General features: G+C 60.2%; 1 protein-coding gene across 2 annotated transcripts; it reads left to right on the plus strand.

Moving 5' to 3' along the window:
• Window positions 1-7050: 7050 nt before the first annotated feature.
• LOC101911397 (glycine receptor subunit alpha-4) lies at window positions 7051-19071 on the plus strand. Of its 2 annotated transcripts, XM_055818311.1 has the most exons (10): window positions 7051-7424; window positions 10114-10247; window positions 10633-10700; window positions 11460-11683; window positions 11819-11901; window positions 12136-12276; window positions 12359-12573; window positions 12880-13029; window positions 13932-14036; window positions 16791-19071. In XM_055818311.1, the coding sequence occupies exons 1-10, from the start codon at window positions 7342-7344 to the stop codon at window positions 17076-17078; spliced, it is 1491 nt and encodes a 496-aa protein (XP_055674286.1). In that variant the 5' UTR covers window positions 7051-7341; the 3' UTR covers window positions 17079-19071. The 2 variants fall into 2 exon arrangements, with proteins under 2 accessions (XP_055674286.1, XP_055674287.1); XM_055818312.1 differs by lacking the exon at window positions 13932-14036 and having other exon boundaries at window positions 7053-7424.
• Window positions 19072-20886: the final 1815 nt, after the last annotated feature.

The raw sequence follows: 20886 nt of genomic DNA on the forward strand, positions 1-20886 counted from the left end.
TGTAGCAGGGACCCCAGGACAGCCACCCCAGAGCCCACAATAGCATGGCAGGCAGAGAATGGAGTGGGGTCACACTAAGGCTCCTCACAGCACCATCCTCTGCAGCCACATGACCACTACCACTGGGGTGGCACCCAGCATGTTGTCCCCTCCAGCCACAGCTTTATTGGCACCACGACACCAGCTCCACGGGATGCAGGTGCCATCAGGGCAACGCTGCACCCCAACTCCCACAGCCAAGATTCCTCTGGGAAGCAGCTGCTGCCTGAGCCACTGCTGTTTGCATCTGTGCAGCAGCGGGAGGATTTGCCGTCTAATTAAACAAATCCTTCATCTCCACCGTGGCAGCCCTGCTGGGGAGGGGGCGGGGAGGAAGCAGTGGGGGGTCGCAGGACAGGGGTCTGGTTTCTCATTCCTTCTCCCTCCTGCTTGCTGCCTGATGCCACAGATGTGTAATGCTTTTTTTTCCAAACTTGTCCCTCCTGGGGTTCTTGAGTGGAAAGAAAAAACCCCATCCAATTAGGCTGAGGTGGACAGCCTGCAGACAGCGCCATGCAACACAACCGCATGTTTTGCTCCCGGTGATGTTCTTCTGCTTTCTTGCTGGGGCTGAGGGCAGGAAAGCCACGGAGGCGAGAACAGCAAACAGAGCTCATCAAACCCCGCAAGCATTCCTGCTGCAGTGAGGGATGTGCATTGCCATGGCAACCGTGGCCAAGGATGCACAGAACTGAGTACCCCAAAGTGGGGAGGAGACTGGAGGACCACAATAATTCTGTCCCACATCCCTCACCTGCCTTTGCTGGTACAACACTCCTTAGCCTGGCATTGGCTGGGCATCAGTTTTACACAGCAGCTCCTCTCCTTCCCAGGCTCAGGCAGGGTGAAGAGCTGCAGGGTTGGGTGGGGCAAGGGGAGGCAGAGGTTAGGGGTTGGGGGGTCCTGCAGTGTCAAAATCCTGTAGATTTTCCCCAGAGTAATTGGAAATGCTGGAGGCAGCTGGGGCAGGAGTCAGGCCAGCGCGGTCACCCCAGAACCGCTCCTCACAGCCCATTGGCACATCCCAACCCCACCAGGTCCCCTTCCTCACCAAGCCGGTCCATTTCTGGGAGCAGAGGTGGGAGCATCCTCAGCCAAGAGACAGTTTTGCTCCATTCCACACTTCTTCCCTGTAATGCTCCAAGTGCACCACCAACCTCAGGAGGGAACCAGCCCACACTGCGTGGCAATTTGGGGACAAGGTAGGCAGCAAAGGGGTGACCTGTGGGAAAAGAGAATGGACACAAAGACGGGAAAAGACCAGGTCACCCTGGGGGAATGAGGCACCCACTGACAGCTTTGGAATCTCTGCCAGGCTTTGCTGCTGGCCCCAAGAGTCTCGCTTGACACTTATCTAAATTAAATCTCCCTGTTCATCGTGCCTGGCTTGCCAAGGTCACAGAATCAGCCTGTACCATTGCTCCAGCCTTCCCTCTATCTGCAGCTCCCTCCATGCTTGCTCTATCCGAAAATACGATCCACATATTTACCCAAAACAGAGCACCACCAGTGCCAGGAGGCACAAAGGCAAGTTAGGACCATCTAGGTCGTGTCTTCAGGCCAGGGTGGGAGTCTTCTGCTCGTATATGATGTGGGGGGATGTACACGAAGTACTTCCTTGAGAACCTGCTATAAAATATCAGAAATGTTATACACGTGAGGGTAAGTGTCTGTTAGATGAAAGGTTGGTTTTGAAAAACATTGGACTCTTCTTTGATAGCTTTTGGGAGAGCAACATCCAAAACACCCTGCGGTGTGCATGGAGGATGCCCAAGGGCTCCAGGGTGCTGGGCAGGGCTCAGGCAGCCTTTGTGCCGGCAACGACCAACTTGACAGAGCACAGGAGAGCTCCCCAGGGCAGCGCTGAGCTGCACGGCCACCAGCAGCACAGCTTATGCAACATGCCCCGACCTTCCCTTGGCCGCCCAGCCGGCTCCCATCTGGCACAGCATCGAGCCACAACAGTGGCTGTGCTCTGCCACGTGGCCTCCATCACAGTGGTCCCCAGGATGGCGTGACATAAGCCAAGGCTGCACAATGGCACAGGGGACCGAATCATTAAGGATCACCCTGAAAAGTCCCATCATGGATGCAGACATGGGCCTAGGACCAGATCCTGCATTTCTCATTGCCCAGCTCTGAGCTATCTGCTTGCAGTGGCAGTGGTGCAGGGCTGAGCTGCCTGCTGTGGTCAGGAAGGTGGTAAAGGTGGATGGGGTTGGTCCAGTTGGATCTTGCCATGTTGGGCCTGCCTCCAAGCTTGGGAGACACTTGGCAACCCTCTACCCTCCAGCCACATGCTCAGGTGTCCTAAACTCATCTCCCCAGCAGCTCAGACACACAGGGACAGGTGAAGCCCATCAACCTGACGACCCCCGCCAGCTATATAGAGGGACTGGGAGCACAGTTCCTTAGTGTATGCAGCAGCCCCACAGCCATGGTGATGGGCTGAGCTCCTCATGCCTTGTTGCACCTTGTTAGCAAAATGAGCCCTGCTGTAGCACCCCACCCCCAGGCTGGTCCCCAATGGGCCAGATGCACCCAGAGGAGCTGCTGTATCCTAACCACAGCTCCCAAGGAGCACCCAGATGAGCTAGTGTGAACCTCCAGGATCAGCAAAGGACTGAGTGGTTGCATCTGGCACAGCCCTGGAGAGAGATGCCAGGTCACCTCGGAGCAGGAGGAGACAAGAGGTGACCTCTGAGCCTGGCTGCTCAGGGGGTGGGAGGACCAGCCCCGTGGCTGCTGGCAGGGCCACCTGAGCCCCACTGGCTGGATGCCTTTTGCCAGTCCTGCAGCACGGAGCATCCCTTCACAGCTGCTGCATGCAGCGCCCGCCCCACGCCGCACCAACAGCAGGGGTATTTTTAGCCTGGAAAAGTGCCACAAAATCATAGAGTGACATTAGCTGGAGTTGGGACCCATCTCAGTTCACCTTGCAGTCTCCTCTGGGTCACCCTGCCCAGCTTGATGAGGCACCAGCAGAGCCCCAGTCTCCTCACCAAAGCGCCACCTCAGTTATTAATCTGAGGCTTACGCTTAGCCACACATTTATTGCCCTAAGATGATTTTAGCTCCTGCTGGGGAAGCAAAGCACCCGCAGCCCATTACACAGCTTCTCCGGGAAAAGACAGGGACCAGCATGACACTGGGGAACCAGATGAATGTGCTGTTAAATGAGAACAGAGCTCCCAAGCTGGGGCACATGCCAGGTGGCCAGGGAGAGCCACAGGCTGGCAGCAATATGCAGCCACCCTCAAGAATGTGTTTTTCCTGGCGTTAATTTCACACCTGATTAGACACCTCAAAATGTTTGCTTTCGAGGAGCCTGCTGCTGTGTCCACCTCTGAGCGGAGGGGGTGGTCTCCCCCCAGATGCAGGCACATGGGGTTTCCTATTTGTTTTGCTGATTTCCTTAGAAACTCTAAGGAGACCGTGTCTATTTTCCCTTGCTTTCATTGGTTGGAGGCTTAAAAAATGGAAAGGGGAGATGGCATAGCCCTAAACCAAAGTCACAGAGGGCTTGACTCTTCCACAAGGAGCCCTTTGCTTTCCTGCGCTCATTACGCGTTTAACCAATTGGTACAGAGCAGAAGTGCACAGCAGCGCTTGCACGCTGGCTGGCTGGCAGAGCCCTCCGCACGCAGCGTCTGTTTCACACCTTGGTTTCTGAAAAAAAGTCCTGGTTCTAGGGCAAAAGAGAGAGGAGGATGCCCAAATCTGGCTGGGTTGGCTGGGAGCCTTGGGAGAGGGGAAGAAAGGCAGGAGGAAATTAGGAGACAGGGGATGGAGGTGCCTGCTGTGCACGGCTCTCTAATTAAAATAAGCAGTCTCCTAGAGCCTACCTCTGCCCCTGATTAATTGCAGAGTCGTTATCCTGTCTTTAGCTGGAGGCTGGCCCATGCGCTGCCCCCTCGCTGGGGCTGGGGCTGTGAGATGCAGAGCATGCGATGCCCCTCAAAATGGGAGCTGCCTCTAAGCTGCTATCAACTCCCCCTGCCCCGCCCCCCCCCCCCCAGCACCCCCACCCCCCCCTCCAAGCCTGCTGGAGGGGAGTTGGAGCAGGTTGCTTAAAGCACTCCACAAACCTGTGCCCACCTGAAACTTCTGCTCCTCCTGGTGCTGCAGGTTCTCCTGGCTCTGGGGCAAAGGGGAAGCTCCAAGCTTACTCTGAAGGACAGCCCGAAGAGCAGCGTGGGCAGCAGCACCCCGGTCCCTGGCCTCCTGAGGTTGGCAGGGGAGCCCGGGGGGCCTTCGTGGCCCTACACAAACAGCGAAACACACTCCTTTGCCTGTTGCCCTCCTTCCCACTCCCCCACCCCCAGCATGAACAGCACAAAATTGATCTTACAGGCAACTGTTCATCCTGAAATTGAGCTGAAGCACCTCTCAACCTTTCCCCTGGAAAAAAATACCAGACCTGTTTTCAAGGGGCTGAATCACTCAGCCCTTTGGAGTTGTGTTGTCTGCAAATGCACTAAGGGTTTATCAGGCAGGATTAAATACATAATGTGGCAATGCGGTGCCGAAGCAGTAGAGAGGGGTTGGGGTCCAGGCAGCGTGGATTGGCACATCCTTCCTCCAGGCTCTGGATCCAGGCAGATTTACAGCAGGTAGGAGTCCAGCCCCAGGGAAGCAGTTTGACGTGAGCTCAAAGATAGCTGAGGGAAAGGGAAAAAAAGATACCACACTTCCCTCCCTGTCTTAGCAACCCCAGCCTCTGCTGCCTGTGTCTCTCCTATTAGCAGAGCCTAGAGCCTAGAATCATGATGAGGATGGCTTCAGGGCAAGGACAGGGGGATCCCCAGAGAGGGCCATGCCAGTGCTGGCCCTGGGGGCTGCACCAGGCTGGCAGCCGTTGCCCACAGCCCAGGCTGTGGTACTTCCCCCACCCCAGCCTCACCACCGCCGGGGAGAGCAGCCCGTAGGCCAGCCTGGTGGTGGGTGCCTGCTCCGGGACCCCATCAGTGGCAGCTGTCTGCTGGCTGGCATCTTTGCTGTTTACAGAAAAACCACCTCATGGTCTGATTTGAGGAACATGAGGGAGAAGCCTGTTCTTATCACTCCCAAAAATCCCCTGACTGGGATGTGGTGCAGTGCCTGGGGTCCACCAGGAACGGCCGAGCTCTGCTTTTGCAGCTCCTGCTCCATCCTCCCAACCTAGCTGGCAACAAATCAGCACTGCCTTTGCCTTCCCGATGGGATGCTTGCTGCCTTCATTTTCTCAGAGCTCATTTTCAGCACAGCTTTGCTCCTTGCAGTGCTGGCTGCCTGCAGAGCTGCAAGGCGGACAGGAGTGCTATGGCTGCACCATCCCCTGCAGCCCTGCCCCGCAGGGAGCCACCTTGCCGCATTGGGTTCGCCAGCCTCTCCAAGGGCCTCATTAGATCAGCCCCAGTGCCCTGCTGACCACTGCATGTGTAGCTGAGGCTTGTAGCTGGTTATCGTGAGAGCCCGTGCTCATAGCTGCCTGCAGAACAGGCTCCATGGCCCCTCCAGCCATCCCCAGGCCCCTCGGTGGATGCAGGCATGGATGCAGGCATGCTATCCAGGTGCCTCAGTTTCCCCAGAAGGCAGAGAAAGTGTGGCTGTCTCCCTTCCTTCCAACGGTGTCAGGTCCACTTAGCTCGGACAGTCTCTGGAAAAGGAGCTGTCACACAGTGAGCACCCTGGGGCTCCAGATCCTGCCTTGCGCCTACCAGCACTGCAGCCTCGTAAACATTAATGGCAACAGTAATTGGAGGAGACTTCTCCTAGCTCCTGGTGCTGGGAGAGCCGATGAGTGGGGATGAGGACTCCTGCATGCTGCCTCGCAGCTGAATGCCTGCTGCCTACAGCCCCCTGCCCTCTCTCCTGCGCTGGACAAGGCACCCCAGGCTTGGCTTCATACAGCCAGCCCTCATTCACGCTGCCTCCCTACAGCAAACAGTGGGGAGCTCTTGAAATCCTGTGCTGGCTTTCGGCTGAGGAGAAGCCAGCACAGACCTGAGCCCCTCACTTGCCCTGGGGGGAGTGGATGTTGGGGGTACCACACTCTTCTCCTCCTCTGCTGAGATCCTCCTTTGCAGACCGCTGCAGCAATGGCTTTGTACGGCAGCTCCTAGCCATTACCAAACTGTAATTAATACACATAAATGAGATGAGCCAGCGACAGTAGGGTGAACAGAAACCTGAATGACATATCCGCCGGGAATCATTTATTCTGTGCTTTGCTCTTTTTTTAATACTATTCGCTTCCTCACAAATTAATCACAGATGGCCTAGGACCAGAGGCAGCTCTGAGGCTTGGCCGGGTGGCCCCAGGAGCTGGGGCAGAGGCAGCCTGAGTCCCAGCCCTGCCTATGCTGCCCTGGTTAACAAGCAGCCCCCTTCCCTCTGCCTCAGTTTCCCTCTCCACGGCAGCCAGTGCAGCTCCCTGCATGACGCCGACGTGATTGTCCATCTTGCCTTCTCCAAGGAGCTTACCTGGCCCTACCGAGGGACAGGATTGCCCATCCGCTGAGCCTCTGGGAAAGGCAAGCACAGGGGTCCCAGCAGGAGGGCTGAGCCCCGCGGGGTCTGTGCCCCAGCCTGTCAGCAAGCCGGCCCTGTGCTGCGGCCCCGGGGCGGGCACCGCCAGGCCGGGCAGAGGGAGGAAGGGCCCCAGCTGTTCCCAGCCGCTCCCTCCCACTCAGCCGGGCAGAATCTCCAGGGCATCCCTCAGCCCCTGCGCAGCCTTCGATCCCAGCACGTCCCTCGTCCCCGGAGCATCCCTCAGCCCTGCACGTCCTCTGATCCCAGCACAGCCATCAGCCCTGCCCCATCCCTGAACCCCGGCGCATCCCTCGATCCCAGCGCACTAGCGCACCCCCCCAGCCCCTGCGCCCCCCCGACCCCCTGCGCCCCCGGCCCCTCGCAACCCCCGCGGGAAGCCGCCTCCCCGCCCGGCGCCGGGGCAGGACCTGCCGTCCCGCTCCCGCGGAGGACGCGGGCTCCAGCACAGCCCCGACGGGGCGGCAGAGGTCCCCGAGGCGGTGCGGAGGAGGCGGGCGCGGTGGCGGGGGGCTCCCCGCCGCCGTGCCCGCCTCCTCCCCGCCGCGGCGGGCGAGGCTCCGCCCGGCTCCCGGGGCCCGCAGCCGGCTGGCGCCCACCCCGCGGCGGGCTCCCGCTCGCCCGGACTATGAGGAGCGGGACCGGGCGGGGGGCGGCGGCAGCGGCGGCGGCAGCGGCCCCGGTGCGGCGGGAGCGGGAGCGGGAGCGCCGCCGCCGCCGGCCGGGTCATGCCCGTGCGCCCGGGGCGGCGGGGCTGCGGGCTGCGGCGGGATGGGCGCGCTCCGGGCCGGTGCCCTCACCTTCCTCCTCCTCCTCCTCCTCGGCTGCCTCCTGCCCCGGCGCGGCCCGCTCAGGTGAGCGCACGGCGCGGGTCTCGGCGCTGCGCGGCCGGCGGGGCGGCCCCGCTCGCGGGCCGGGGGCTGCGGGGGCAGCGGCTCTCCGCACCGCACCCCCCCGCACCTGCCCCCCATCCCCCGGGAGCCGCACTTCCCCTCCGGGACCCGCGCACCACTCCCTCCCGGGGACGGATCTCTCCTGCGGGACCCGGGCAGCATCTCCCAGACCCGGAGGTGCCCCGGGACCCCCCACTCCCGATCCGGACCTCTCTGCAGGGGCTGCTCCCCCCAGCCCCAACCCTCCCAGCCCCAATCCGGAGCTCCACGCAGGCCGCTGGAGCTCCCCCAAACGCGGCCTCACCCTCCTTTCCGCGGGACCTTAACCCAGCACCCCGGGGACCCACCGGACGGTTCGTGTGCAGCTCCGGCGGCACGCAGGCGGGCTCTGCCTGTCCCCAGCAGCCCCTGGCCCGGTGCTGGGTCCCCGCTGGTCCCCCGGACCCCAGGGCAGCTGGGACCCTGCCACAGTGGGAGAAGGGGCGAGCTGAGCCAGGTGATGGCCCAGGCAGCTCCTTCTGCAGGGCTGCAAAGCCCCTGTGATGCCCAGACCCTCTCCTGGCTCAGGGTGTTTGGGGGGGCTCAGGACAGTCCCTAACCTGGCCCCTGGCTCACCCAGGCCAGTGGGTGCCCCTGGTCCCGTGGGTGCAAGAACAACTCTTGGCCCACTTGGGTGGAAAGTCCGAAGCCCACCGGTCCCTTTTTCCATCTCTGGCCACCTTGTTGCTATCTGGACAAGGTGGGATGCAGGGTAGAATGGTCCAGGCAGGGAATGTTTGGGGGGCTGCAGTGCCCCTGGGCTGAGCCCACTCCCTGCCCTCACTCTCCCTCTCACCAGCTCATCCAGTACAACTGTGTGAGGGAACCGCAGCATTTGTGGTGGGGAGGGGGGAAACCGTATCAAAATGTCATCACTTCACATGCGGAAACTGCTTATCTCAGGTGGCATTTTTAGGCAGGCATGATCATTTTGCAGCCCCATTATCCTCTCGCTTCATGGAGGTGCTGAGCTCCAGGGCCCCGCAGTGCCTGGGTCAGGTTAGTGGCAGAGTCCCCTGGGGCAGGCAGTGCCCAAAATGGGGAGCTACAGCCAAACCTTGGGAAGAGCCCAGACCCAGGGGCTGTGTGCCAGCATGGCTTTGCCAGTGATGGAGGTGGCTGCACCCAGGGCACTTCTGCACCCCCTGCAATCCCCGGGGTCTGAGCATTGCTGGGGCTGCAGATCTGCTGCTGCTTCACGGAGCTAGCTGTCGCAGTGCCAAGGGAGCCTTCCTCCCACATGCTCCGGGGAGAACCCTCATCTTCCTCTCCAGTAGGGGAGGACAAGATTCACAGCTGTGAGGCAGGCAGAGGCCTGATTTAACTCCTTGTTACCCTCTTGCAGCTCTCCTCCCAAAGGTGCACCTTTCTAACACAGCTCCCAGAAGGGGACTTGCTCTCAGCCTTTTGCTCTTGGCCAGGACCAGTCTCTGGTACTCTGCTGCCCACCTCCAATTAAAGGGAAAACCTCCCTGGCTGGATCATTTTTGGGTGGCCATTGTGGCCATTTCTAACTGGCAAGAATGCATATAAGCCCCTCTGGGATGAATCCTCCTCTCCTGAGAGGAGGTAAGGGACAAGGTGTGTTGGTAGGAACAAGGGCCTCAAGGGGTCTCAGCTCCCAGCATCATCCTTTGCTTGTGATAACACGGTTGTAGCTCCAAGCAGGAGTGGGACCCACCTGGGCATGGACCTGGCAGAGTTATGAGGCAGCAAGCAGCAGCACCAGCAATATGCTCAAAGTTCTTTTGGGGTCTAGAGGTCTCCAGCTAATTCCTCTCCATCACAGCCAAATGCCTGTCAATATGGTGAGCGAACATCTCTCGCATTGTTTCTTGAAATGATCATTATAGACTGATGGAAGGAGAGAAACTGGCAGGCTAAGATGCATTCACAAAAATAGCCCCTCCAAGGTCAGTTTAAATAAGTCTCCATCATTATTGGGAGTGCTGCATGGGAAAGCTCATGTCAGCTCCACGCCACAGCCGGTGGGGAGGTAGGTTTTGCTGCTCCTCTCCTGCCACATCATCTTGGTCCCTGGCAAGGTGTCACAACCCCAGCTGTGCTCCTGGGAACCTCATCATTCAAGCCAGAGCAGCCCATGGCTCAGGGCGTGTGTCGTGTCCCGCAAGCCAAGCCCCCCAGGCCATGAGTCTATGCCAGGCAGAGTACCGATGTTCACTCAGCAACTCAAGCCAGGGCTTGCAATTGAACCCAGGGAGGGTCCCTCCTCACTTCCCCCCTCCAGCACTGGAACAGAACCCATCTGCTATGCACAAGGCCATTGTCCGCTGCATCCCATCCCATCCCCACCCCTCCCAGCCCCAAACACCATGCCAGGGGACATGGCAGGCAGGGACTTTGTTGGTAGGGGGACAGGCAAAATGTGGGCGTGTGGCACTCAGACTGTGGCAGGCAAGGGGGCAAGCCACCAGGATCACAGCGGATGGAGGAAGGGGTCCCAGGGTCAGCACGCTGACTCAGCACTGGAGCAGATGCGGCAGGGGCACAGCCGCTTCCCCTGCCAGCTGGCAATCCCGGCAGGGTGCCAAAATGTGCCTGCAGACCCTTGCTGCCAGCAGGCAGCTAACCTGCCTCCTCTGCCCTGCAGGCTGGTCTCAGGGCGGGAGGAGATTAAAGCTGCTTCCCGAAGCTCACCCCAGCCCATGTCACCCTCTGATTTCCTGGACAAGCTTATGGGACGAACGTCAGGGTATGACGCCCGGATCCGACCCAACTTCAAAGGTAAGAGGAAGATGTGAGGTTCCCAACCCTGGCAGTGATCCATGCTTATGGCTGCCCAAAACCAGGGAATGGGCAGGTGTGGGTTTGGGGGCAGGACCCTGACACACATTCTTTCATCCCGGCATCCTCCCCAGAGTCCTGGCTGCTCCTGCAATCACAGCCGCCTTGCACGTGCCTGCTGGGCCTGCCGGCGTGGGCAGCTGCAGTGCTTGCAGGGTGTGCTGGGGTTCACCCCGACACACTACAGGGGTGAGCCCAGCAGGCAGGGGGATGCTCGTGTGCATTCATCCACACAGCACGTGGAGGAGGCATCACCCCCACGTGTGTCTGTGTGGTGCACGTCTCCCCAGCCAGCGGCAAGAGGAGGCTTCATGCTGTTTTCCAGGTCCGCCTGTCAACGTGACGTGCAACATCTTCATCAACAGCTTCGGCTCTGTCACTGAGACCACCATGGTGAGGGTTTCGCCAGCGTGACGGGCTCCTTTCCCAGTGCGTCAGGGCTGGTGGTGGCTCTGCCAGGGATTGTGCATATCCCAGTGCCCGAGCCCGTGGCCGTGATCGGGGGAGTCCTGTGAGCCCTTGCCCAGAGCCAGCTCTGGCACTGTGGTGGGGACATGCAGAGCCATAGCAAATGGTCGTGGCTTTTCTGGGGTCAGTTAATCAGAGTTTGGCTGTGTGGACCACATTCCCCATGCCTGAGCTGGGAGAAACACCCCAAGGGGTCAGGGCGAGGTAGCTGCTGGTAGCTCCACTCTCTGCTGCTTGCAGGCTTGGCAGGTACATTATAACACAAATGAGCAATGTGTCCCCACCATCTCCAGCCTCCTCAGGTGCATAAGGAACTCCTTTGAGGATGCCCAAGCACTAAAAACTCCCTGTTTGTGCCACTGCAAAGCCTTGATACTGTCAACCGTCACATCAACCCCTCCCTACAGGGCCATAGAGCCCTGTGAGAAACACTGCAGGCAGCAGCTGCTGGTCCTCCTACTCCTCCCTCTCCGCTTAGCTGCTGTGGCTTTGGTTTTTTAATTTCCCCTGGCTGCTGGACAGCGTGAGAAGGCTCCTGAGCTGCCCCTGTCCCACGTGTGGTTAGTGTCAGGCAGGCAGCACATGCAGGGCTGAGCCTCCACCAAGAGACCCCCCTCCACTTCCTCCTCCTCCTCCCTGGGCACCATGGGGTGCTCCCTGCTGATGCAGTGCCTTCTGCCCCAGGACTACCGGGTGAACGTGTTCCTGCGGCAGCAGTGGAATGACCCCCGCCTGGCTTACCGCGAGTACCCTGATGACTCCCTCGACCTTGACCCCTCCATGCTTGACTCCATCTGGAAGCCAGACTTGTTCTTTGCCAACGAGAAAGGGGCCAATTTCCACGAGGTCACCACCGATAACAAGCTGCTGCGTATCTTCAAGAATGGCAATGTGCTCTACAGCATTAGGTAGAACCCTCTCATCCTCTGGTGCAGTGCCGAACTGGCGAGGCAAAGATTTGCTCTTTTCCTTCCACGGGGCAGCTTTTCCACTTCAACTGCCCCAGCCTTCAGCAACCCTCTCCTTTCCTCTGCCTCCTCCAGGCTGACATTAATCCTGTCCTGCCCCATGGACCTCAAGAACTTCCCCATGGACATCCAGACATGCACCATGCAGCTGGAAAGCTGTAAGTATCTAGGGGGCTTCAAGCTGTGCTTCATCCCCCCATCCCATCCCATCCCATCCCATCCCATCCCATCCCATCCCATCCCATCCCATCCCATCTCATCCCACCCCATCCCAAAGGTTGGCTTCTCCCTGCTTCTGAGGGAGGTGAGCAGGAAGGAGTGGTCATTCATGGTGGGGATGAATGGGGTGCATATCCCCCACCCCAGCCCATGGTTCCCTCTGTCCCCTCCAGTTGGCTACACCATGAACGACCTCATCTTTGAGTGGCTGGAGAAGCAGGAGGCTGTGCAAGTGGCAGAGGGCTTGACGCTCCCACAGTTCATCCTCAGGGATGAGAAGGACCTGGGCTATTGCACCAAGTACTACAATACAGGTGAGTACCCCAGGGACCTGCTGCCATCCCTCACCATGGCCCAGGGGTCCCTCTCACCCATCAGGGCTGTCTTTCCCTGCAGGCAAGTTCACCTGCATTGAGGTGAAGTTCCACCTGGAGAGGCAGATGGGTTACTACTTGATCCAGATGTACATCCCCAGCCTGCTCATCGTCATCCTCTCCTGGGTCTCCTTCTGGATCAACATGGATGCGGCGCCAGCACGGGTGGGCTTGGGCATCACCACTGTGCTCACCATGACCACGCAGAGCGCTGGCTCCCGTGCCTCCCTGCCCAAGGTCAGTGCTGGCTCCATGCTGGGCTCCCACACTGCAGCCTGCCCAACATACCTGGGGTGCCCACTGCCCCCCTGCCCCCGCCCCGTGCCCTAGGGACATCATTCCCTTGGGAATGGCTGGCTCCGTGCCAGCTAGGGCACCACACTTGCTGAGGGGGAAGGAACGTGCTGCTGCTTGCCTGGGCGAGCTCTGGCCTGTGTGTCCCGGCTGAGAGGGCTCCTGTGCTCCTTGGCAGAGGACCTAGCAGTGAGGGGGACAAGTGAGGTGGGGGGCAGTGGGTCCCTGAGCCCCCTCTCACCCTTGCAGGTCTCTTACGTGAAGGCCATCGATATCTGGATGGCTGTGTGCCTGCTATTCGTCTTTGCCGCCTTGTTGGAGTACGCAGCCGTCAACTTTGTCTCCCGCCAGCACAAGGAGTTCATGCGCCTGCGCCGGCGCCAGCGGCGACAGAGGATGGTGAGTCCTTCCTGCCACTGCTGTCACAATGTCTGCCCATCCTCAGCCACCAAGGGGACACCCGGGCCTGCAGGGCCAGCTTCTCAGCAGCTACCGGGGCAGGGCTCAGTGCTGGGCTGTGTCCCACTGCCCAGGGCTTGCGGCCAGCCCCTCCAGCACAGCAGGGACCCATGGGCATCACAGTCCTGTCTGCCTGACTAGCACAGTGCACAGCACCCATGGGTGCCCCAGGCCCTGCCAGCACAAACATGCCCAGGGTGCCATCCTCCTCCTGCTGGAACATCCCTAAGCTCTGCTTCCTCAGAAAAAGCAGAAAAATAAACAGCAATGGTGGGGGAAACGTCATTCCGCCTTACCTGCAGCCCCAAACTGGGGTTCCTCACTGTGCTGCAACAATGACTGGGGCTCACTGCTCCATCAGGGTGGTGAAGCACCAAGGGGACCTGGTGGCACCAAGGGACAGGGTCTGGGCTGCAGATGGGAGCACAGCATGGCCTGGAGAGGCATGGTCCCTCACTGGCAGGACAGCCCTCCCCTCCGGCAGCCCACTGGCACAGGCATAAGGCCTGTGAGATGCTTGGGGAAGGCACATGGCTGCCCCACTCTCATTTTCTTGCCATAAGCACAACATGAGGCACCAGACCTCCATGGAAAACACAAGCACACGTACACACCGCACAGGCTCGCAGTGCCCTGTGTGGCCAAATCCCTTTGACACATGCTGAAGACAGATCCCAGTGCCCAGGCACTGCTGGGGGGGGCTTTTCCCCCCCCACGCAGAGCCCCCAGTCCCCTGTCATCCCCATCCCGGCACCCAGAGCTGCTGTCCCTGGGGTCAGGGCAGAGCCATCCATCACCCGCTGTCCTGTTTCTGTTTGGTGCACTCTGTTGGATGCCAAAAGGGCCTGAGCAGCGGGACAGCCAGCCTGGAGTCCCTGCGGCAGCTGAGCAGCCAGCACGGCGGCGAGCACACCTACACGACGCTCTCGCAGCTCTCCAACTCCCGGGTAAAGCACAACCCTCCAGCAGCTCCCCCCACAGTGCAGCACAGTGCACCCCCAGTCAGCCTCACCCTGCCTCCCCAAAATAAGCCCCCAAGGAGCTGGCCTCAGGGGCCAGCAAGGGCCTGTGGAAGAAGCAGGGCAGAGATTTGCACAGAGCATTTGCCTGTAGGATGGAGCTGCTACTCCCTGGGCTGAAAAGAGATTTGAAAGGGATGGGAATAGAACAGAGTTCCCTGGAGACACCCCCGCTCCATGCCTCAGTTTCCTTTTCCATAAAGCAGGACCAGTGCAGCCCCCTCTGCCAAGGGGTGAGTGATGCTGGGGCAGACCAATGGCCACCCCTGGGCTGCTGCCCAGCTGCCCAGGCCATGCCCACATCTCTGGCAAAGGTGAGGGCTCTGCCTGTCCGTCCTTCCCGGCACAGGCAGGTCTGTGGCACTTGCGGCTGCCTGCAGTAGCCCCGGTGCGGGCAGTTGCTCAGGGCACACAGGCCCTTTGCAGCTTGAGGTGTAGGGAGGAGCGGTGGGGCAGGGCAGGCTTCCAGGCTGGTGTGGGGATGCCTGGGTACGACCAGGAGAGGAGATCAGGTCTGGTACATCCTTGCCTCCCCACCTGCCTGGGCTGCCCCAAGCCTCTCCTCTGCCATCATCAGGCCTTGGATGCCAGGAGAGGCTTCCTGGCTCCCCCCAGAGCGCTCCCCTGCTCCCTGCCTGTCACAGGCCCTGAGCACCCGCTCCGGGAGACAAACATCCACCTGGACAGGGAGCGGGAGGCTCTGCTGAGCCTAGGAACCATCTGCCGGCTTAAAAGAGACCAAAGTGCCACTGCTCTGAGGTGGAGGCTGCAAAGCCACCCTGGGGTGCCACCAGCAAGGCTCTGGTTGCAGCCAGGAGCACCCTGGCTTGCTGCTGGGTCAGAGACCGGAGCAGAGCCCCGGTGCCCACAGGTCCTGTGCCAGCACTGCCTGACACAGCACAGCCTGGGTGCCACAGCCCAGTAGCAAATCCCTCCCACAGATCCCGCAAAGCTGGGCCCTGGGAGCCCCCTGCACTCAGCCTTGGCACCCAGCAAGCACCCTGGGCTGCCCCAACCCAGAGGGACCCAGCTGGGAGGACTAGCATCCCCAGTTTGCCATCTCCTCCCCCAAATGCCCTGGCTGGGGCTGCTGCCTCCCTGGGCCAGGGGAATAGCTGCTGCCTCCCAGGGCACACAGTCCGTCCATCCCCCATCCCCCCATCCCAGTCCCCCGTTCCCTGGCACAGTGTCCCCTGGGGCAGCCACAAGCACTCAGCCTGGAGCAGGGGAATAAAACTCTGCTGCAAATGAGAACTGATCTCAGCAATTTGAGCCGCTGCTGCTCTTCCCACTGAGAAATCTTGCTTAGCTGGTGGATTGCTGAGTTAAATAAAGATACCAGGGTGCAAACTCTCTGCATGAGATCCCCCTTGCCGGCTGAGCGCCTGTGCAGGCTGACCTCAGCGAGAAAGCTGCTCTCCATGGTTTGGAGGGCAGTGCCAGCTGGAGATGATGTCTGGGATCCGGCACCCGGGCTGTGTGCAGGCATGGCGTGAGGTGAGGGGCTGGCCTCCAGCATGCCCTGGGAGAAGAGACCCACCGCAGCTGGATAGGGCACAAGCAGAGCAGAGGCAACACGAGCCACAGAGACCAAAGTGGCCTGTGGGCTCATCAAGAAGCCAGACACGCAGCCTGGGCTTGCATGTGCCAGCCCCTTGCCAAACCTTTGCACACACAACACCCCAGAGGATAGAAGAGCAGGACGAGGCGAGTCACTAACAGTGGGCAGCTGTTGGTGGGGAGGGGCATGGGCACCACTGGCATGCACCCAAGTGGCCACGAAGTGACCAGAGCCATGCCGCAAACAGTGGCAGTAGACTGCGACCAGAGGGTGAGGGCAGGTGCCTGGCTTACACGGCACTTTTGAAGATTTTACAGGCATGCAGCTTCACAGGGCAACTGCCCTCTCTGTAGCCTCCCACCAGCATGGGGGGAGTTGGGGTGAGCAATGGCAGAGAGACCAGCAAGGAAGGAGTCCAGCTCGCTCAGCCCCGCTCCTCTGTTGTGCTGGACAGCCCCCACCAAGCAGCCATAGGGAGAAATGGGGGTCTGGGCCCTTGGAGGGACCCGGGGGGCCTGCAAGTCCTGATGGTAGCCAGGCTCCTGCATCCCTAGCCAGCTCTTCCCTTGCAAGCTGCTTGCCTCCTCCTATTCACTGACACAAGCACACTTCCACTCTGCAGCAAACACAGCTGTCACAACAGTGCCTGCACCCCCAGGCTCTCTGCACCCCAGGGTAACCTGCCTCTCAATGCAACCTGCATCCCCTGCACCCATATGTTCCCATCTCTCCCTCCACCATTTCACCCCCAGCCCCTCGGCTGCCAGAGAACCAGGCTTCCCAAGTCCCCAGGCTGGAGCTGGGTGGAGACCAGAGGGATCAGTGTCGGGCTGCCAGGGTCAGGGTTGCCCTTGGATGCTCCCTTAAAACACGGTCCTGATGACAAAGCAGTCGGTCAGTGCTCACCTCCACCTGCACACACCACTGCCTGCCTCTGCCCACAGCCTGCTTTTTCCTGCACACTTTGAGCTTTCTGAAAAAGCACCTAACCTTGTGCTGGGCACTCACATGACTGTATCGCCTGGTGGGGGGTGTCTAGGACATGCAGCCACAAATGCCTGCTCACCCTGCAGTATCAATGTCCATGGGATGCCCCAGCTGACAGCCTTTCCTTTCACCAGGAGGAAGAGCTTGTCCGTGAGAGTCGCTTCTACTTGCGAGGCTATGGGCTGAGCCACTGCCTGCAGCCAAAGAATGGAGCTGGGGAGGGCCCTGGCATCTACAGCCCCCCACCAGCCAGCATGCTGCTGCGGGAAGGGGAAAGCCTCCGCAGGCGCTACATTGACCGGGCAAAACGCATTGACACCATCTCCCGAGCTGTCTTTCCCTTCACCTTCCTGGTCTTCAATATCTTCTACTGGGTTGTCTACAAAGTGCTGCGCTCGGAGGACATCCACTCGGTGCCCTGAGGCCTGGAAAAGCATGACTGCCTCTCGGTCTGATGTCCCAGTGTGCCCAGGCACCATGACCTCAGCCAGAACCACGTTCCCCTCTGTCCTGGAGCAGCAGCACTGCCAGGCTGGGCCTCAGAGCCTGGACAAGTGGCAGCTCCCATGTCCCTTTGGAAGCTGGGGCACCAAGGGCAGGGATCAGCAACCCCAGGTCCTCTCCTGCCTTCTGCATGGTGTCACCCCCAGGTACCCAGGGATGCTGTGCTGCAGGGGGAGCCCCAGGTACCTGGGGATGCTGTGTGCCAGGGCACAGGGGAGGTTCTGGTACTGAGGGATGCTGGTGGCCAGGGAACACCACTTCCCAGCCAAACACTCTCCACCTCTCCGCTCCTTCCATGTCAAGTTGCTGCTTCTTCAGGCTGCATCACTGAGTCATGGGCCACAAGCAGGCAGGCGAGAGGGTGCAGTCCTCTCTCCTCCCCTGGCCTGGAGCCTGGTTGCAGGAAAGAGCACACAGCACCCCTGCCTGAGCTCGGACTGTGTGGGATGCTGGCTATGGCCCCATAGCCCCCAGTCCAGCAGTGGACAGGGTGCCTCTGGCCCCTAGCCATCTCCAACGCACAGCAAAGCAGTGGGTCGGGGATGCTTCTCTCCCTGCAGAGCCCAGAGGTGCCCACGATGCCCGCAGCTGCAGGCGGGACTGTGGCAGGGACACCGGGCAGAAGGCTCCGTTTTCTTTGAGGAAATGCCAGCCCTGGGGCAGGCAGCAGGTGAGCCCAGTCCTGCTGGTGGTGAAGGGACACAAATGGCCATTGCGGCTGCAGGGAAGAGCTGCTTGGCACTGGGGAGCCAGCACTGCACTCCCTGCAGGGCAGGGCCCACAGCCCATCTTCTGATAGAGATTTTTAGGATGAAAGTAGTGGGGGCAGCTTGGCCTATCCTTTTGAAGGAGTAGAATGAGTGGTGGCATCCCCAGACTGCTACGTTCCCACAGCACCACAGTGCCAGCAGAGAGCTGGAGGTGAGAACCGCCCTGTTCCCCAGCTTTTTCCCCACCCTGGCACCCAGGCGCGGTGTCCCCCAGGCAGGTTCACCCCTGCTGCTCCTCCACTGGAGAGGAGAGCATCCAAAACCTCAACAAGACAAGCTCAGCAAGGCTTCCAGCCCTCCAGACCTGGATATCCTCTGTGCTTAGCAGGAAATAAAAGCAGTAGGTGATGTTTTTGTAGATCCTACAGAAAGAAATGTGTTGATGCTCTCCTTTCCCCCTGCTCACAGCCAGCCCAGGGAGGGCTGCAGCCCAGCAGAGCCCATCTCCCCACAATCCCCAGTGCAGGAGGGTGCCCAGGGTCTTCCAAGCAGGGTGGGATGGAAACTGGATTTGCCCCTTTCCTTGGAGGCTGTGGTGCCACCATTTAACAGCGAGGGCCCCAGTGACCCACCTATCATGGCAAAAGGGACCCTGCAGGGTGGGCAGGAGGCCAGCACTGCCTGATGAAGCCAGACCTGGGCAGAGCCCCCTGCCATGGCCCCCAGCCCCACTCCTCAGGCAGGCATCATCCTCTCCATCGCATGAGTCACTGGGGGCGAAGCCCTGCCATTCCCACCCCTGCCCAGCCCCTCCAGCCCTGCAGAGCACTCAGCCACATGCACCCATTTCACAGATGGGGCAAGTGGAAGAGAACTGGCCCCAGGCCACTCCCAGGACCCACCAGGACAGCTGAGCCAGCTCCATCCCACTGCCACTGCTGTACATGCCCTCCCAGCTGTGGGGGTCCCCACAGGGCCCCACCGTGCTTCCAGGTCAGGCTTTTGGGACGTGTTTTTGGGAAGGCTCCGTTTGGAGGCAGAGGAAGGGGTTGCACCTCGACTGCTCAGCTCACCTGGCACCCAGTGCCCAGAGGCAGCAACGGGGAGGTGCCAGTGCCAGGCAGCGCTTGCAGGCACTAGGCAGCCAAGCCACCCTCTAGCAGCGGTGGGTTTTTAAACAGCATCAATCTTCCTACGCAAATAAAGCCTTTCTGGGATTTTCAGTGGTGTGCTGGGGGTTTGCCTCTTCCAAAGACCCTACAGCCAGCTCCAGGTGTGTGGGAGGGACGTGGGGACAAGGGTACAACAGTCCTCTGGGGACAGAAGCCCTGAACTGCAATTGCACCCCAAGATCATTACTTCCAGGGGTGATTTTTCTGACACAATTGGCGGTGACTGTCAGGTTTTATCTCCCATGTGGGAGACACCAGCAGGGCTGGGCAGGAGCCCCCCACAAGCTCCCAGCCCCAAACCTCATCACTCTCCTTGCCCCCCTCCAGCTCTGTGGGTACTCCCTGTGGTCACCCCAGCTCCTTTCCACCCCACCCGGGCTTGGCCAGGGGGAAGGACCCAAGATGGGGCAGAAGTCGGGTAGGGGGTGCTTCGGCTCTGTGGTGGAGCTCAGACACCCGAATGCAGGCAAGCATCCTGATGGGTGAGCCTCCCTGTGCGGCCCCTTCGTGCCGGCTCGCTGGGCAGATGCCAGCCTTACAGAGCTGCCAGCTGTCCCAGGGGGCTTACGCCAGCCCTGCAGTGCCATCCGGGGCCAGCACTTTTGTCCCCAGCTGGCACAGGGGCAGGCAGAGCCTGCAGCTGAGGGCTGAGCACCCGAGCAAACATCAATCTCCCTCTGTCCTCCTGGCCAAGTTTCACAGACCGGCTCTGTTGGTACCTCGCAGCCCCATCGCCTGCCCAGCCCCATTGGGGTCTTCTGTGGCAGGGAAGAGAGAAAGCAAATGCACCCATGCTGGTTTGGTGCTGTTTTTTTTTCTTCAGATGGGACAAATCAAACCCCCCAAAACCTTTCTCCTGCCCCCACCCCAAACCTAGAAAGGATGCAGCCAAGGGAAGAGCTGGGAGCTGTTTCACGCCAGTGCGGTGTGCCCAGCTTCTTCACTCCCTGCTTTTCTTTCTCTCCCTTGCTGAACATCAGGTCTGGGCACCTAGTGTCTGGAGATAAACGCTGCCGTCAGCCCTAAGCCCCCTGGCTCTGAGAAACAACACGTCCCAGAAGAACGAATAGGGTAAAAAGCCAATACAACCTTCCTAAGTTAAAGCTCCCAGGTCCCGTGTGCTGGTCACAGCAAAGTGCGGGGGGCCTTGCTGCTGGCACCGCACTTGCAAAGGCATGAGGGGAACGCTGCCCCACAGATCTGCAGACTCTTGCAGCTCCGGTGTCCCTGGGAGCAGTTTCAGGGTCAGGAGCAGCACTTAGCCCCCACCCCTTGTCCTCCCAGCAGCCCAGTTTGGATTGGGACCTGCTGGGACACCCACAGAGCTGCAGGGCTGTCATTGCCCTCCAGCACACAGCTCCAGCAGGTTGCTCACATCCTGGGGACAGTGGCAGAGCCCAGGCTGGGGGTGCTGAGCCCCATGCCCTCCTGTGGGTTGCAGCATGGCCAGAGGCCAGCGCAGGTGGCTCCATCCCCCAGCAAAGCCCATGGCCTTCTGACAGAGTTTTCCACTTCCCATCCAAGGCCGTGCACTGCAGGATGCATCCCAGCCACCACGGAAAGCAGCTGCAGGCATGGGACCAACAGCCATGGCCAAGTTAATTGCTAGTTTAAATGGAAGTTAATGGAGTTACTCTGGGTTAATGGGACTTTCAGACAGCAAAATGATCATCAGCAGCACCAGCTGCTTCCCAACAGCCCAGGGGTGGGCAGCCATGGGCACACACAGGTTTGGGGCAGCACAGCCCCCTGCCAGCCCCAAGGGCTCCCCGGGGCTCCTGCATGGGGCCGAGCAAACATGCTCTTGGCCAGGCACTGTGGCAGCATGCCAGATAGGCCCCTAC

Source organism: Falco peregrinus, chromosome 13, assembly GCF_023634155.1.
Source record: "Falco peregrinus isolate bFalPer1 chromosome 13, bFalPer1.pri, whole genome shotgun sequence".
Lineage (NCBI taxonomy): Eukaryota > Metazoa > Chordata > Aves > Falconiformes > Falconidae > Falco > Falco peregrinus.

Coding starts and splice junctions, on each gene's coding strand:
- LOC101911397 (XM_055818311.1), top strand. CDS start 7,342: ATGGGCGCGCTCCGGGCCGGTGCCCTCACCTTCCTCCTCCTCCTCCTC. Junction 13,030..13,931: donor GCCAGCGGCGACAGAGGATG/GTGAGTCCTTCC, acceptor GGATGCCAAAAG/GGCCTGAGCAGCGGGACAGC. Junction 14,037..16,790: donor CGCAGCTCTCCAACTCCCGG/GTAAAGCACAAC, acceptor TCCTTTCACCAG/GAGGAAGAGCTTGTCCGTGA.